This window comes from Centruroides vittatus, unplaced genomic scaffold (genome assembly GCF_030686945.1).
Source record: "Centruroides vittatus isolate TY-2023 unplaced genomic scaffold, ASM3068694v2 contig_345, whole genome shotgun sequence".
Lineage (NCBI taxonomy): Eukaryota > Metazoa > Arthropoda > Arachnida > Scorpiones > Buthidae > Centruroides > Centruroides vittatus.
Genome location: NW_027122170.1, coordinates 1990284 through 2008739, shown reverse-complemented (window position 1 = coordinate 2008739; position 18456 = coordinate 1990284). Strand labels below are relative to the sequence as shown.

Genomic DNA, 18456 nt, shown 5'->3' with positions numbered 1-18456 from the left:
GCTCTTATATATTTGTTATACATCGCTTCTTGTAATTCTATACATTTTTATTCAATTCTGTTAATTAATTTACAAAATATAATATTGAAAACAAAAACACGTGTTTCTGAAGGCCACGTCACAGGTCACGTGACCGTAGACACACCTGCAACAGATAAGGTGACGCCATTCTATTTCCTGTGACGATCCTATGACGTAGAAGCTAGCTAAGAAATTGAAATAATTTAAATGTTTTCCATTATTTAAAAGCATTATTTCAGTAAATAAATTCATTTCTGATTGTTTAGATATTTACCATTAATTAAATTTAAATATATTAAAATAATGAAATTATATTTACTATTATTATTATTATAAAATTTATCAAGTTATCGTAATAAAAAATATAGATAATACTTTCTAATTATTTTGTGTAATATTTATTTAGTTAAATGTTTTATTTTTGTAATACCGTATATTAAATATAAAATATTATTTTTGTATGTAGATAGTTAGTATTTTGAAATTCCAGATGGCGCCAATGTAAAAGTTTTAATCAATAATTTACACAAATATTCGCTCCGGACACCTATAGCAAAAAGTCTATTGCAACCATTAATTCCGAACTTAATTGTAAGCACCGAATTATTAGAAGAAAAAGTACAGAATACCAATGCTATTAAAAGAAGTAATACATTGCTATAAACACCTAACAAATTATTTCAATGACGAGACGATCTTTACAACAAAGCCCCAGAAACTTTATTGGATGCTAGCAGATACTTTAATATCCAAGCCTCAGGTAATAGAACTCGACCAACAATTGTTAAACAATAAAATAATACACACTGTATTCAAATTGCCGATCTTCAACAGAGCAAAAAGTACTTATTGGAGGATTTATCACAACTGTCTTCAGACTAATGAATGGAAAACGAATAAAAATTTGCAAAACAACAGCAATTGCCCGATTTGTAACAAATCTGAAACCACTCAACATGCAATATTTGAGTGCGCCCACACCTCTCAAATTTGAAAAGTCCTGAGGGAGAAAAGCAGCGTCTATATTCCACTTACCATTGGCGAAGTACGTAGACTAGAAATGTATAGATACTCTAAGCAGATGATTTCTATAATCATTACAGTAATCGACACAATATGGAGGAGTATATGTTCGGCGTATTTTACAAAGGTAACGCAAATAATAACGTTAGAAAAATGTAAAAGTAGATTGAACCAGTTAATCGAAACTGTAAACTATCAAAAAATTTTGATAAATGGAAAAACCACCAACAATGGACAGAGACTGGGATAATAGCTATAAGTAACGGTAGTTCCTGCTCGCCCAGTATTAATTGCGAAAGTCTCTGTATTAAAATATAATATTGTATTGTATTGATAAATGTTCGATTATAGTATTATAAGTATTGTACTGATACGATAAGTATTGTATAATTGTAATTGTATATAACCAAGCAACATTTGTAATTGTAATTGTAATTGTAAACTAATTCATAGCATATAATGTATATTAAGTAATTGAATAAATACATATATATATATATATATAAATTCATGGTGCAGTGGTCAGCGTCCTCGCCTATCAACCAGTAGGTTTCCGGTTCGAGCCTCCTTGACGTGGTTTTTTTTGGATGTACGTTCTCCTAGTCTGAGAACAAATGTAAATCTGTTATCATTTACATATTTCAACCATGTCCTCACTGTATATAATCGCGAGCTCTCAGGTGGAGCGATACCTTATCTGGCACTGCAAGCTGCAGTGAGTGTAAGTTTTCTAAGTGAATAAACACCCCTTTGTATTCCTATAGACCGGTTGCTGTTCGTCTACCGATACACAAGCTTATTTCTCTTTTAAAAATATTCTCATAATTGGTAGATAACACGTATCTTAAATATTTGGCGCTATGATTACATGAGACATTTGACCGATACACAAGCTTATTTCTCTTTTAAAAATATATTTTTTTTATTTAATCGATACCTAATAAATATCGTAATATTTTTCGTTCTAATTTATTTTTCTGTATAAAAACAGTTTCACTACACAAAAATTGCAAAAGGCTTAAGCAACAGCGTCTTTGTTACAATATAATAAGTTTTTAGTATATGTTTTATATGCAATTTTTATAATTTGTGGTTATTTATATTTTGAACATAATTTTTTATTCGTTGCTATATTTATTTGTAAATGAAAAATCTGTATTTAAACTTCATGTCCTTCAATAGGAAAGTTTGAGGAAAATGGCATAAAAATTAAATTTTCGTAGTGTATTTTAGTTTACCGAATGAATTGAATAGCAACGAATGTCCAGTTTTATTCCTCGATTGTTATTCTGTCGAGCAATCGAGGTCAGTTTCTGGAAATCAAAAAACTACCACAAAATGGGTGTCGCCTTGACGTGGCTTTGTGGCTTAACGTGTGAAAATTTTCTCGAAGTTCTAAAGAAAATTTTTACCACAGACTAAGAACACCCGACAGAAATTTGAAGTGTTTTTAAGTACAATTTTTTCAAACAGTTTTTTTGTCAATTACGCTAAAACACAAAGCAATAAATGTGTTGACTCTATTGCTTTATTTAGGTAAAAACAGAAACATAAAATGTATTGTATTAATTTGAGAAAGATCATGGTGGTATGATTAAGTAAACATTTTCCATTAAGTGGTGAGTAACTAAGGCTGCTCGGAATGCTGATGTCAAACTTCACAGCAGAAATTTATACGAATAAACGTTGCGTTGAAGTACTTCTTAATCTAATGAAATTAAATGAATAGTGACGCATGAATATGTATTCTGCTCGTGTGATAATTTGGGTAACGTAGATATTCATGTTTTAACAGTAACCAGTAGTATTGACAGGTGTAATTGAATTTACGTGGACGTTGAACCCAACCAAAATTTCTCGAATTTCTAGCATTATGTTGAATACCGTATATAATGAATGCACTATATATCTAAAAATAAAATATATGGAAAAGTTAAGAAAACAAATTACAGAATCGACAACACGTCGTAAATTGCCGAATTTTTGATGGTCCACCCATTATTTTTCATATTGTTTCATTTCATACAAAGAAAATATTTATGTCTATCAACAAAGAATTTTGATGGTTTCTATAATATTTTGAGCGATGCTAATTTTTAATATCGGGTGATCGAATTCTGCCTACCACACGACTGTATCACATAAAAAAATTAAAAATAAAATTTATGTTTAAAAATCTTACAAAGCTAACTGTTTCTTTAATCTTTAAGACAACATTCTTATATGTAAAACGAAATAAAACGTTTGTTAATTAGTCGAGTTATAACCCAATAAAAAGCATTTATCAATAGAGTCATAAAACAATTAACGTTTATTGTCTCTCGCAGTAGGGGTAACAAGAGGTCTACGAACATTAACAAATATTTTTGCAGTAGCATTAAATTTCTACTAACTTCACATGAATGAGTCATGTTTCTTCCCTATTTACGAACAAACCAGATGACAATCGGTGAAACGTGAGATAATTTACAGCTAGTTGAAATATGCTACGTTCATTAATTGCATTTTTACCATCAAATTACGTAAAAATAAATATTATAAAGGGAATTTTGTCAATACATAAGTAATTTATACTACTAGATACAAAACAAAGCGCAGAATTTAACGTAGAAATTGTAGTTTATTTACGCGATTGATAAAATTGAATAATTTTATAATAAGAACAGGATTCTGAGAGACCCTTGCGACTCAGGCAAGGGAAAATGTTGCGACTCACAAAGAATAATCAGCAACCGTTTTGAACAATGTTAATTTGTGAGAAGCAAAGTTGATTAGTATTAAAGTGCTGCACATTCATTTTAATCAATTCAAGAATGTTAACTTAAACTAGTTTTCCTCCAATTTAACATGGAAAGTATGTCCTGGTGGTAAATAGAGAGTTAGAAAAATTAATAGAATAAAGAAAATACTAATCAGAAATTAAAAAAAAACCCCGAGTAAATTAACTTCTGTATTTCGTTATGATTATCGGGTTTCAGGATGGGGAGGATGACGGGCATGAGGCTACTCCCGTAAAACATCATTAAAAACGCATTGTCAACGGACTTAAAAAGCTGAAATTTTCAGAACGTTATACAAAACAAGTTACATAAACTACGTTATAAAAAAAAATTTACAATATACAGTCCAGGTAGCCTATATAGTGTAGAGTAACACAATATGGTAGACTAAGGATTAATTGATGGATACAAAATAAATAGAATTATACTGTGTTATAATTTATATTGTACAGTAGTGAACCGAAAATCGGAATCAATTGGGGACTGGGGTTGTTCAGATTAGGAATTTCTTCCGATTACGGTTTATGTACGAAAAAATATATTAAGAAACACCACAGTTGACAATGCCTCCACAAAGTCCGAAAGGTCCGTATCCCGAATATTTCGGGAGCACACACGGCAAGAGAGGAAACTCACGTATCCAAACAAGACCAACCCATGTCCTTGAGAAACGATGGGTTTTATATCGTTTTCCCCAAGTCGTCTCTCCATTGGTCTCTCATTGTCAGCTGGTGCCAATTCGAAACCCGATGGAGGGCGCGGGAGAGGTCATCTTCGCGACAGAACTTGATTCCTCTCTCGTCGCGTGTTTCTCGAATTCGTTCTTTTTCATTGTTTAAATATTTCAAAAAAAAACTTCTATTAACCAAGGTAGACCTCCAATTTCGTCCCTTTGTGTTGTAAAGGGAGATTTTTAAGCTCTTGTTAACATCTCCCATTTGGACCTCCTAGTCAACCCCCGTTCGGGTCCTCACATGTTCAGATGTTGTTATAAAATTGATCATTACTAAATACCGTTCTTAAAAAACCTATAAAAATGTTTAACAGGACAATAACAAAAGTTAACTAACGGTTGCCGAATTAAGAACTTTAAAATAAATAAATTTTAATTAAAAATGCATTGTATAATATCTGTAACATAATACGAAATGTCATTATAAAAGTGAGGGCCTGTGCCGCCTACAGGTGGCAGAGTGCATAAACCACCAAACATTAGCAGTTGATGGTGGATTCGCGCCTGAACAATGGGATGGCCGCGTAAAATTTTATGGGTTTTCTTCACCTGTCTGAAACTGTTACAATGTTAGAAAATAAAAGTTAAATAAATATAGTATATACTTCAAGATCCAGTTTATTAGCAATATTTATGTAGAATTAGCAAATTTTTATTATGGTTACGAATTTAACTCTGAACTGAGACGGTGAGTCAAAATGACTACTTATTTATTATTATTTTTTTAAATTTTGTAAGTAAATAACAAGATATGTCTTTCTTTAACTTTTTCTACCCTTAAAATTAAGTCTTATATTATTTTTAAAAACTGATAAAATTGTTATAAAAAATTTATATAACAGATTGCGCCATATACAATTTTAGTTATTTTGCTTAATAATACAAATGTTATTTTTAAAATGTAATTTCATAAAAGATGAGAAAGCTGCGTAACTTACTGCTAGATTTTTTAGAAATAATCGAGCCGCTGGCCGTATTCGGCCCGCGACTTGCCAGTTTGCGACCCTGGCGTACAGTATCGGTTGGTGTATTTTTCTTCCAAGTGGTTTCAGTAAATTATAATCGCCGAGTTTTCAGTCACTTGTGTATATATATATGGATCCTTATTTGGGACTGGAGAAAACAACCGATAGATGCGGAAAAACGATTGATACGGGAACAATAGATCGAGAATCCACTGCATTTGATTTTTATTCAATAGTTAACTTTCGACCAATTTGCGGTAAGTGATGATTCCATAGATTTACTTAACCAATCTTTTTTCTTTATCACATTTTTATACAGTTTAACATGACTTACAACAAGGTGCAAACATCTGCGCATTCTTCTCAATTTCATCTACAATAAAATATGAATTTGCATTGTTTAAAGTTTTAGACAGAAATGTAATTTTTACCGCAGTAATCTGTTTCCACCTTAGATAAATTATTGTGAAAAAATGGCAGAAAACCACACTGGATAACAAAAGCTTTCTTTTCCATGTATATAATACAAAAATCGGGCGACATGCGAGCGGAGCGCTACTAGCGGCAAAAAGTGTCGTCTTACCCATTTTAGTTAGGCGAGCAAAAGAAGTGGTGTGATCATATGATTATCTAGAGGTTTCAAAGTCACATGTCACGTGATAAAACGCACGTTTACCCTTTGCCATGTTTATGATCTAGCTTCTGCTTGCATAGCTTTGCACGTGGTTTGTTATTCGACAAGGTTGGGAAAGTTTTTTCTTAATTTAAACTTAACAGAACTGCAGTATTTTTAGATCAAGGAGAAAGTTAAAAGAAAGATGCTTTTTTGGCGGGCTATTCTTTCAGTCTGACAGGACGAGATGCTGTTTTATACGAAGAGAAAGTTTCATTATGTCAAGGTGTTCATATGAAGCCAGTATCTACGTTGTAGATCAAGAGTTATGGCCTAAAGTAGAATTTGACATTATAAACTATTTGGTTTTGACGACAAATTACTACATTCTCACAAATGAAAGCTTAAATATCTTTACAGGCCCATAAGTATCTTACAAGTGGTTGGATTTCACCCGATTACGTGCTCTTTTATAACGCTCCTGATAAGCAGTTGGGTTGAGGCCACTCTCATATCCCATGTATAATGTTGGCACCCAGTCTGGTGATGACTCATCATACAATGAGGAAGGTTTCCCTTTGGGGTAAAAAAAACTTTATTAATAATAAATTATTATGACAATTTAATATTAAATTATTGTTATTAATATATATTAATAACAATAATTTATAAAATTAATAATTATATATATATTATTGTTATAAAAATAACAATTATATATATATATATAATTATTAATAATAAACAATTAATATTAAAAATACCTTATCATTATGGTATGTTGTATGTAAATAATAAATAAGAATTTGTCGGGAACTTGAAGGGTATATTTAATGATTATTTGTTAGTAATGTAAAAAAAATCATTGTAAAAAGTAGTATTTTAAAGAAATGTTAATGCTGCTCACCAAAATAACCTAATTTAGCTATTTATAAGTGATCAATGGAAATGTTTGGTTTATATCTTTAAAAATACACACTCTTTTTATGTAAATTAGACTGGAAGGACAATTGGTTTAAAATGCATTTCTAATTCCTCATCTTCTAAGCGACTATTTTTATTTAACACTTTAATATTAACTCTACTGTGTATTTATTACAAGCAGACACTAAGAAAACAAACTGAAAGGTGAAAAATTAAATTAGAACTCACTCATAATCTATTCAAACTAAAATCTGCGGTTGTTACACTTATTTAACTTTCGTAGGTATTAACAAACGGATTTATGTAACCGGCTCGTACACACTTTATGATACTCATGCCAAAGTTTATCTAATCATTTATTGACAACTAAAAATCTGATTTATTGCTTACCTGAAATGAAATGTTTCTGACAAACTCGTGTATTTACATTTACTTTATCCGTATTGAAATTTTTCCGGTTAATTCTCGAGAGCCATGCAGACTGCCTCCGTCGTGAAAGCTCCTCAGTTTGGAATCCTTGATGACAAATAATGCCGGGAATTTTAAAAAATGATGTTCCTTTGTTCTTGAGTGAACTAGCATTACATCCAATTACACAACAATTCACCATAATGATATTAACGACGAATAAACAACACGAACTCCAGCTAAACCGCGCATAAACACATTTAAAACGTAAACAAACCACAAAGATGGCGCCGGACAATTGTTCATGCTCATGACGTCACTCGTGATGTCGACTCGAAATCTCTCTCCTCAACCATATTCTCTAACAATTATGGTTCTGAACACATGTGTGAATTGATTACATGTTTTCGACCAATCGGAGATCGAAGGGAACAAAACATATGCATGACGCATAACGTCATAATAAGTAAGAGAGAAAGAGGGCAGCACGCGTAGGTTAAATATCTTTCGAGCTCTCATTAGAATCAAATTAAATTGTAAAAATAACTTTAAAAATTACATTATATTGTAAAATATCAAATTATTTTATTGTATAATTGAATAATCATTAAAATTAAATAGATAATAAATATTTAAATTATTCAGATTTCTTATTTAGGCCACCAGAGGTCCGATTTCCAAGATGTTTCGCCCGCAGCGTGTTTTGTTTGCATGCTATAATTAACATAAATTGATTATTTTTTGATTTTATAAGTCATTTGGTAAGATATTGCTGCCGCAAAATGAAAGATGCGATTATACATTAATACCATACTATTAATTATTTTGGTCTAAAGAACTTGTAATTATTTAATATTATGCAATATACAATTTATACTTAAATATTTGAAGTGTTTGTAGACATTTTCCGGGGAATTTTTAAATTTATTATGAACTTCAGAACTTTAGTGATGCATTTAATAATAAAAGTAGATTTATTTCAAATTTTATCGTAATCTGAGTCAATACTTAGCCTAAGTGTTGTATTATTGAAGTGCCTAAAATGGATAAGAAAGACGAATTAAAATTATTTGATTTGGATCGTTCGTTGGAAGATGATGAAATACTGACAGCCGTTAAACAGTTGAAAGTAGACGATGAAAAGCCAGAAAATAAGGTATGAAACAAATGCATGTTATCATATTTAAACGATGTTCGTAGTTTTATTTGACATGTATTAATTTAGGAAATTTCCTTAACGGATTCGTCGGAAAGATCGGCAATATCAGAAGAAATTCAAAATTTTATAAAAGAAGCAACGAAGGTATATTCTTATTTTGAATTCTTTTTACTCAGTGGTGATATTCAAAATAGTTAACAAAGGGTTTGCTGGCAGATAATTTTTCCCTGACAATCACCGACAAACGAAATGGAAGTTTTGGCTAGAAATAAATACAATACCTTTTCTTGCGATATATCTAATAATCAGTGGTGTATTTGGAACGTAAGGAGCCCTGGGCAAAGACCAGGTAACAATAGTATATTAGTGCTGTCGATTTTTTTTTTTTTAGGCAGAGAAATTTTTCATCTCAAATGGCCAAATGGCGCTGCTGATAATAGACAGATGTCATCATCTCTCAAAATACAATATCCTTTTTATTTCGCTATCTATAGCCCAACACGTGTTCCACAGCCATCTTGTATTATCTCGTGCGCGTGAGATTGTGGGATCTCTCTTATGACTGGATCTAGTTTCAAGAACTCTTTTGAATCGATTGCGATTAAACCTCGTTTTGGTCGAGAGAGATCGCACCAAGACATAGTCCCCGACCTTGCTCACAACCTAGATTGAAATGCTCGGTGCAAACGGGGTATAAGGCTCTAGTTTAGTAGTATTACTGAGTATAATACGTATATTTTAATATATTTTTAAAAAAAAAACAAAACCACTGAGAAATGTTCGTGTGTTTAACAAGGTTCGGAAAACTGAAAATTTTAACAACGGGTTTGGGCGAACCTGTGCAAACCCACTGAATATCACCACTGTTTTTACTTGGGCTGGAATGTATTTATGATTCTGAAATATGTAGACAGTAAGATGTATACATCTGGCAAGATTCAAGCTCTGAATGAGGGGTTTTGCATCTCCAGAATTGTAGACTCCCTATATGAGCAAAAAAGGAACCATACCTGTATATGCAGGTCTGTGTACATGTGACTCTTTGTGAGCTATTTGCCTCCAAAGGTTAGTTTTTAATTAACATGTATCAGCATACTGCCTTATTCTCCATGCTCCACATCGTCAAGGCCTGCTACTGCTTGCCTTGCCTAACACTCCGCATGTAGTTGTGCGCTTTAGTGCTCACAACTACATGAAGGATTACGACTAATACGGAGTATAAATGGTTGGTTATTATCCAATGAAACACCTCATGGTGTATTTCTTTGAATTAATTCGCTAAACGATATTAGCCATAGACATTTTATGTTGATTAGATAAATGTTTTTATAAATTTTATTTGTAGATTTTTTTCGTTATAACATTTATAAATTTATTCAAGAAGTTCGACTACTTTGCAAGACTTAGCTGCTTTACCGGCAACACTTAACAAAAAATAATAGAAACAAAGAGCAGACAATAAAATAGATGAAAAAGTGCATTTAAATAAGATGAATTATAATAATTGTTCTGTTTTGTATAAGTAGTGATATTGGCCCTAAACAAGGGGGAGACAAAGCCATTAAAGAGGTGAGAAAAGGTGGGAAAAAGAAGAGGGAAGAGTTTGGAAGAAGGAGTGTCTGAGTAGTGGACAGAAGAGAAGTTGATTTCAATTCAGTACGACGAACTGGCGAGAGGGAGTCCGTTTATTTGGATACGTTATAAGTTATAAAAATGCCTAAAGCTGTTTTGAAAGACGTCAGAAAATTAGTTGTTCAACATGGAGAAGAAGGGAAAACAGTCAAAGAGATAGCAGAAATGTTCAAAATCACTACAAGAACAGTTATTAAAATCTGTAAACAGAAAATTGAAAGAGGAATGGTTTCACCAAGAAAGGCAAAAGGTCGTGCAAGATTTACATCCGAAGAAGAGGATCAATGTTTAAAGCAGTCTAGCGAAGATGATTCATTTAAGTCAGCAAGAATACTGAAATCTGAGTTATCCTTACCTATTTCAGTAAATACAGTTACGCGAAGGTATGTAGCATTTGAGTGTAATACCCAGACATTAAAAAGATGCATTCATATAAATAAAACTTTATTAAGAATATTTTATTATATTATTAGACTAAGAGAATTCAATTTACCAGGGAGAGGTCTGCCCAGAAACAAATATTATCTAATATTAACATGATCGACTGTTTAGGCTTTGCCTACCAACAACTTCATTGGACCAAGGAATGGGAAAACGTCAGGTTTTCGGACAAAAAAAGTTTTTCCAGTGATGAAAGTGGAGCTGTTTGGGTGCATTGGCCTTGAGGTGAGAGGCTCATTATCAAATATGTATGCCCAAGGAAAAGAAGCGGACGATTCTCAGTAGGTAAGGTTCTATAAGTTTGCTTTTTCTTACTTTGAATATATATTAAACCGATATTCGATGATAAATTTACACACCTGTGACAAGAAATCACGGCAGAGTTTTGAAGCGATCCTACTCTTATGCTTCGTGTCCAATCTGTTTTTACTCGGTGTGCAATAATCCACACTGTCGACATCAGTAGTTCCACTTACATGAATAATTTTTGTCAAATTATGATTTAATTTAATTATGATTTTTTATTTAATGTCAAATTATGATTTAAGTTTTAATTATCCTAGCATCTGATGTGTTGTTTATGATAGCCAATGTCCTTCTTTTCAACAAAATATTATTGAAAGAATTTATTTGTTATAGTATATCGATAAGTTGATGTAATGAAATAGTTATTTTCACCTATATTACATGGCATTACTAAAGGACAAACTCTATTTATAGTAATTTTATAATGTCTTTTCCGTTCCATGCCAATGCTCGAGCCCCTCATTGGCATTTGTTTATCTTTTTTCTAAACGTGTCTTAAAGTGTTTCCCACGAGCATAGAACCCTAGAATAAGCAAAACAAGTGTAGTATTTGTAGTGCAAAATGTTGAGAGGTCAAAATTTTATATTTTTAATTGTTATCAAGTTTTTGCAAAAAGTAGCCTTTCTGCTATTTTTTCGTCAGTGTTGTTATTATTAATAAATAATTTATTGCTTAGTTCTATTGAATTATTATTATTTTTTAAGTTATGAATGCGTAAAAATGGCGCAGAGAATTTGAAAATGAGTTTTTAATGAAACATTTCGAAAATAAAAATAAAAACGTGTAAGAGAATTATCCGATGATAATTCTCTTACAGTATTATGAAAATACAAATATATTATCTTAATAATTATCAGATTGTTTTCGATAGTTTAATATAACCTGTTTGTAAGTAGTTAAAATGAAAGCAATTATAAAATATGCTAGAAGTAAGTAGAGTGTATAAGCAATGCAATAACACAAGCATTAAAACTAAATTGCGTTGATGATATTTATGATTATATGCATGTTTTCGTGCTTTTAATTAATTTTTTTCTTTTGTTTTGCAGGAGTATGGGGATGGATGTCGGCATCCGGTCCCGGTGCCTTTGTAAGAATAAATGGCCACCTAACTGCAGCCCAGTATGTGAACATTTTAGAAGGGAACTTTTTACCCTCTCTCCAAGGGTTGGATCCATCAGTAAAGGTCCCGTTCGTCCATGATCGCTCCCCGATACACACAGCCAGATTGACCAGAAACTGGCTGGAATGTCACACAAACATCGACGTCTTAAACTGGCCAGGAAGGGGAGCTGATCTAAACCCCATTGAACATCTGTGGGCGGCGATGGGAGATGAGCCATTCAATGTTTCCACTCCGGATAAACTCTAGGAAGCCCTTTGCAAGAGATGGGAAAGATTTGGCAACACTAACATTTGTCACAAGCTAGTAAACAGTATGCCGAATAGGATGAAAATGGTGATCGACAACGCCGGCTTCTGGACGAAATATTAAACATCTTCGCTACGCTGCTTTAAATGTTGATTTTCTTCTTCGGCAGTGAATCGTCCACGACCTTTTCCCTTTTTCGGTGAAATCATTCCTCTTTCAATATTCTGTTTGCAGATATTAGTAACTGTTCATGTATTAAATTTAAACATTTTTGTTATCTCTTTGAATGTTTTCCCTTCTTCTCTATGGCCTAATTAAATGGAATATTTGTGCAATGAAGTTTTACTGTATATGTTATGTGTTTTAAACACATTGATCAAAAGATCACATAAACATTACAAACACACACACACACACATATACATACATATATATATATATATATATATATATATATATATATATATATATATATACTTGTTTTCAGTCTCTACATTACAAAAATTGAAATAATAAAATTGAGTTTAATCATTATATTCGTAAAACAAAGGATACAAACGAGGTAGAGGTCTACAGAAATGTCTGTGAGTTTTCGCCATTTAACCAATAAATATTTCATAAAATAACAAGAATTTTTATGAGAAAGTTTATATTTAAATTCATAAAAGTAATATAATATTTAAACATCATATAAGTATCTTTGAGTGGAGCAGAAATAAATCAATTACAACAAAGCTCTTAAGATAATTGCATAAGATAAATAAATAAAATTAAACACATCGGAACAAAAGATGAAACTTTTATATACAAGTAACAGCTTGTTTATAATAGCAGTGAGGTGGATGGTGGCTAAAATAATACACTCTACACTGACCGTAAAAGAAAACACTTCTCCAATTACAAACAAAACCGCAGTTGGTTCGTGAAACTTGAGCTAAGTGGAAGTTGATATGTGCATTTCTTTGCTTTTTCAAATCAAATTACAACAAAATAAATATAAAAAGATGTTAAAAGGAAGAAAACTGATTGAAATAAAAGACATAACCATAATTTTTTTTTTTACAGTGATTACCGTAAGTTCACAACTTTAAAGTAAAAAAATCTCACGCTTGAAATATTAGGAAAGTATCAACATTTTTAATGATTATTTAAATAATCAGGAATGTTTCCTATACGAGAAATTAAGAGATCCAAGAAATAATGCAGACATTATCAAAAATTTGACAATTTACGACATGTCAAAGGCATAAATTTCTATCTTTATATAACTTAAAACATTTTCCATAATTTTATCAAATAAATGCCCAAATAATGTTACAAAATGAACGAAAATTTTACAAGTTACACAGTTTGCATTACAGGAATTAGTTTTTATATATAAGTTGCTCTGCTTTACCTGGGACAATGCGATACATGACAAGTCACGTTGTTTTAATTAAAGATGTGACTGCTATTTATTTCATTATATTGTTATATGTGATGCAGAAAGTTTCATTATTTTACGACTTTCATCATTAAACGTTATAAGAGTTATTCTAACTGTAAATTATACATGGTTTTCTGTTTTCTACTTGAACTTTTCCTAAAAAATGATGTGATAAGTCATTAACTTCAGCCGTCATGCATGCGATAAACATATGAATCAAATAATAAGAAAAAGTAATTTCCTGTAAATCTTAGAAATTCAGAGAACAAATATTCCTTTGAATTAAGTCACTAAATGATATTAGCCATAGACATTTTATGTTGATTAGACAAATATTTTTATAAATTTTATTTGTAGATTTTTTTTGTTATAAAATTTATAAATTTATTCGAAGTTTGACTACTTTACAAGACTTAGCTGCTTTACAGGGATGGATGATTTTCAGAGAGATGAGAGGCGACACTTAACAGGGAAAAAAAAAGGAAAACACCAGACGATAAAGAGTGTTCAGAGAGCAATATTGGATTAGCGGAAATTGTGAAGATGTGTCGTGCAATATTAAAAGATAATAAACTCTACACTGATCGTGAAAGAAAACACTTCTTTCTCCAATTACAAACAAAACCGTGGGTGGGTCCACGAAACTTGAGCTAAGTGGAAGTTTGTGTGTTTCTTTGCTTTTTCAAATCAAATTACAACAAAATAAATATAAAAACACGTTGAAAGGAAGAAAACTGATTGAAATAAAAGATATAATCGTAATTTTTCCTAAATGATTACTGTAACTTTACAACTTTAAAATAAAAAACGCTATATAAGCATGGATAAGTAAGTGATCATCAATTAATTTTACTCGATTTTCTCGAGTAAAACAGTTACGTGACATCGCTTTAATGCCCCTCTTGACCAACTTTCTACTTCCTCGTCACAAATCGGAACAGTCCATCTCAAATTGTAACGGTCAACTCTTTGATGACAGGTGGAGTGTCTTGAAATTGTAATCGATAAGTTACGGCTCTGCTTATCGGTTATACAAACATGAACAGATCATTAGACCAAACTATACATTGCATTCTTTTTGGATAATAATTAACGTAATTACGGTACTTTAAAATGGTAGCATTTATTTTGGAAGATCCTGTATTTCAACCGTGATTACAATTTTGTTAAAGTAAGATTATTCATTAGAATTCTCAAAACTTCTATGAAATTTAAATGTTTGATTGTTCTATAGTTAGTAATTGACTAAATGGATTGAAATAGTATTTTGTAACAGCACTAATGGATTTATTTTTGCCTTTGTTTCAAATGAGGGTATTTTTAAAAATTACTTGAAATTAAATGCTAATCTATCCATTGTAATTAAACTGAAAAAATACTTGTATTAAATAATTAATGGGCATGTATTTTTTTTTTTAAATTTATCTGGAAACTCTAGCTTACACTTACATCAATTATTTTATAAGAATTTGTCATAATTTAATTCTAAAAAAGAAAAATTAATAAGTTAATATATCACTCTTCTACTTTGTCTAATTCTTTTCTATAAGTAACTTGATGTTGATCATGTGCAATCAAACAGTTGATGCAAAGTGTTTGATTTTCTCCTGGTATAAATTACCTTATGGCTAATAAGCTGCTGAATTAACCTTCAATTTTGACTTTTTATTATTTTAAAAATTGATGTTCTTTCATTACATTATCATCATGGAAGAAATGTCTTTGTTTATAAACTTGTTTCATAGTTCTTTCTTAATTTCATATAACTGTAATATTGTAAATAATTTATTTTACTTTTTTTTTGTTTCAGCTTTTGTTTAACATTTTAGTACTTTTTCTGCAGTTTCCCTGACTTTTATTTTTCTAATGTTTGAGAGCTTTCAAAAGCACAAGTATTTTGGCTGATAAATGCTATGTTATGTTAATTTGTAGTATTATGCAAATTATGTTTTCCCTTTGATGACAAGTGCAATGAGATAGAAAGGAGGTACATTACACTAACAGTAAGTACATTTTTTTTCCAAAATTACAAGTTTCCTTTTTTTTAGTTAAATTCTCAAAAAGAAACCTTTACAGTACTGGAACAGTTTAAAAATATTTTATCGTGTAACTATTGAAAATGATATTACATGCAGACCATTTGTCTTCATACATTTTGCATGCACAACAGTTGCAACTTTATTATATCACTTGTAGATAACTAAACAGAAGAGTGCCATTGATGTGGATTAGAACTAAATTAAGGTAGATTAAGTGCACCATTTTGAGATGTATAAAATATCTGCATAATTATCAGTTATTCAGTAATAATTATTGTGATGAAAGTAAACCTTGTTACAGAGGGAGAGACTTATGGTTTATACTTTTGTCTGTGCTGATTTATAGCATAGACAAAAATACAAACTTTATAACAAAACAATTTTTGATTTTATATATACTTAGAATTGAGTTGCTAATTTCCCTGGGGCTCACCAGTGGCCAAGCTGTTCCATTCCCTGAATGGTGGTAGTTCGGTCCTGGGTTTGCTCCTCGCCAGGACGGGCTAGCCACGTGGAATTTTCTGGGTTTCTTCCATATCTTCAATGCCTAAATAGGGGCCAGTTACTCTTAAGAAGACTTTCCGGAAGACATCTCCCTAGGCAGATTGTCCACATGTTGCATTACCATAACTAACAGAACAAACAGCCAACTTTCTTGAACTTGCGAGGAGACTCCCAAAATTTGGGAATCTGGCAAATTTAAATTGTATGATTTTTTATAATGTATAAATAATTTTGATGTTACCACTGGTTGCAATAAATAATTAGTCCATGTGATTAGTTTTGTAAAATGTTTCTTTCTAATCTTAGCACGGGGATCATGGCAGTCAGTTAACAGATGAAAATCTGAAATTCTTTCTTTGTTACAGAAATCACATCTAAGCATCATATTTAAAAGTTTAGCTTCAAAAGAAATTGAGTTAGTGAAAATTATATTACAGCTAGAAACTTTTTGTAAAGCTTTCTTTAACATTCATATGTGATGGAATGAGGATAAGTTAGGTTATACCTCATGTAAATATAATAACTCCATGTCAACATTTTAGGGATGGATTCTAGGATCAAAAATAAGCTTAAAATCCTGTATAAATTTTCCTTTATAAATGTTTTTCAAGATCTGATCTGCCAAAAAAGACACTTTTCAAATTCTCTGTCAAAATACAGTCAAAACTGTTTTTATGCGGGGGATAGGGACTGCATAAAAGAAAATGCATAAAAAAAATCGTGTGAAACTTCACGAGTGGCTATAAAAAATAGTTTTCGCAACACAATTAAAAATTTTTTTTTTATGCGGTGAATAGGGACCGCATAAAAAAAGTCTCACGTAGAAAATAACTCGAAACCGAACGAAATAACTAGGAATTGCTTTTTTAACTCCTTGGGCCTTTTTCTGCAACACCTAATGGGGAAAAAAATCCTCTAAGAATTTTAATTTTTATATTAATTAATTATTTCCACTTAAATACCAATCTAACATTAAAAAGTTAAAAATAATTGTTAAATAATGATTTTATTTGATAAATATAGCTGCAGGAAGTGTTATTTCATTTAACAAGGTGTGAAATTTCACACCCGCAGTCTAAAGCCGGAGGGGAGCTAACTTACGCATCTGTTCAAATATAACATAATATTTATGGTTTTTATGCTATTAAAATAAGAGGGGACCGAAATAAACGTATGAGAAAAAAATTTTACTGAATAAAAAATGAAAAAACCTGCTGATGTCATAGAAAACAACCAATAGAGTTTTTAAAAATTTTACAGGAGTCAATTATGTTCCAATTTGATTGAAATTTTCATATACCGCACAAAAAAAATCGCACAGAAAAAGACCGCACAAAAACAGGTTTGACTGTACAGTAAATATTGCCTAAGTTAGCCCTATTGTAATAAATGTAAACAAAGCCTTATCCAATTTAAGATTTTGCAGTATATCAACTAATTTAACATAAAGCTCTGATACTTCAGAATTATTGTAGATTACACAGGGGTGTTGTAAAGTCTGGAGCTTTGGAAATTTTGGAAAATAGGATAGTCCGACAAACCTCAAATTGAGTGGCCATCCACCAGCAAAGGGACGAGAACAGACATTCTTGCAAAATTTTGTGCAAGCCCTAAGAAATCTCCGAGATGCATCGGCATGGAAATCGAAGTGTGGTATGGTACAGTGAGGAAAATTCGGAAATAAGGAAAGTTCTATGCTTGAACGTCTCCAGCAATGTATAGACAATGATGATGGACGTGTCATATACATTGTGTAGAGGTATAGTTCATTAATACTGAAATAATGTGAGTGGTTTCCCATTGGTTTGACTTTAAGCACACCCTGTATAATCATTTTTAATTTTTACCTGTTTTCTTCATCTTTTCAATTTTTGAAATATATTCAAAAGATAGAAGCAAAACTTTAATGAAATTATAGACAAATTTTCAATGTTTTATCTGATTTTGCCCAAATTTATGATTTGACACTATCATTTTCGGGTTTTGATGATTGTTTTCCACCGAAAGAAAGCCAAAAGTAAGAGAGTTTAAGTCAATTCCTACCAACATTAAAAAAGAAAATTTTGAAATTTTGTTAATTATGACAGAATATTTTGCACAAACAAAAAT

The 18456-nt window shown here is 31.3% G+C and overlaps 2 protein-coding genes and 2 long non-coding RNA genes across 4 annotated transcripts in view; 2 read left to right on the top strand and 2 right to left on the bottom strand.

The window, feature by feature from the left end:
• Nucleotides 1–18456, bottom strand: part of Dhc16F (Dynein heavy chain at 16F) — a 383439-nt gene that overhangs the window by 318109 nt on the left and 46874 nt on the right. The window lies entirely within an intron of this gene.
• LOC136974266 (uncharacterized) lies at nucleotides 5724–7940 on the bottom strand. The gene is made up of 2 exons (XR_010880617.1): nucleotides 7450–7940; nucleotides 5724–6711 (listed from the first exon to the last, which is right to left on the bottom strand). It is a non-coding gene; the product is annotated as an uncharacterized lncRNA (long non-coding RNA).
• The window catches only part of LOC136974210 (uncharacterized), a 30937-nt gene continuing 20531 nt past the window's right edge, over nucleotides 8051–18456 (top strand). The window contains exons 1-2 of the mRNA XM_067269035.1: nucleotides 8051–8623; nucleotides 8693–8770. Of these exons, the coding sequence (XP_067125136.1) occupies nucleotides 8510–8623; nucleotides 8693–8770 (192 nt within the window). The 5' untranslated portion in view covers nucleotides 8051–8509. The remainder of the gene's footprint in view (nucleotides 8624–8692; nucleotides 8771–18456) is intronic.
• Nucleotides 9872–12717, top strand: LOC136974215 (uncharacterized). The gene is made up of 3 exons (XR_010880611.1): nucleotides 9872–10641; nucleotides 10732–10984; nucleotides 12056–12717. It is a non-coding gene; the product is annotated as an uncharacterized lncRNA (long non-coding RNA).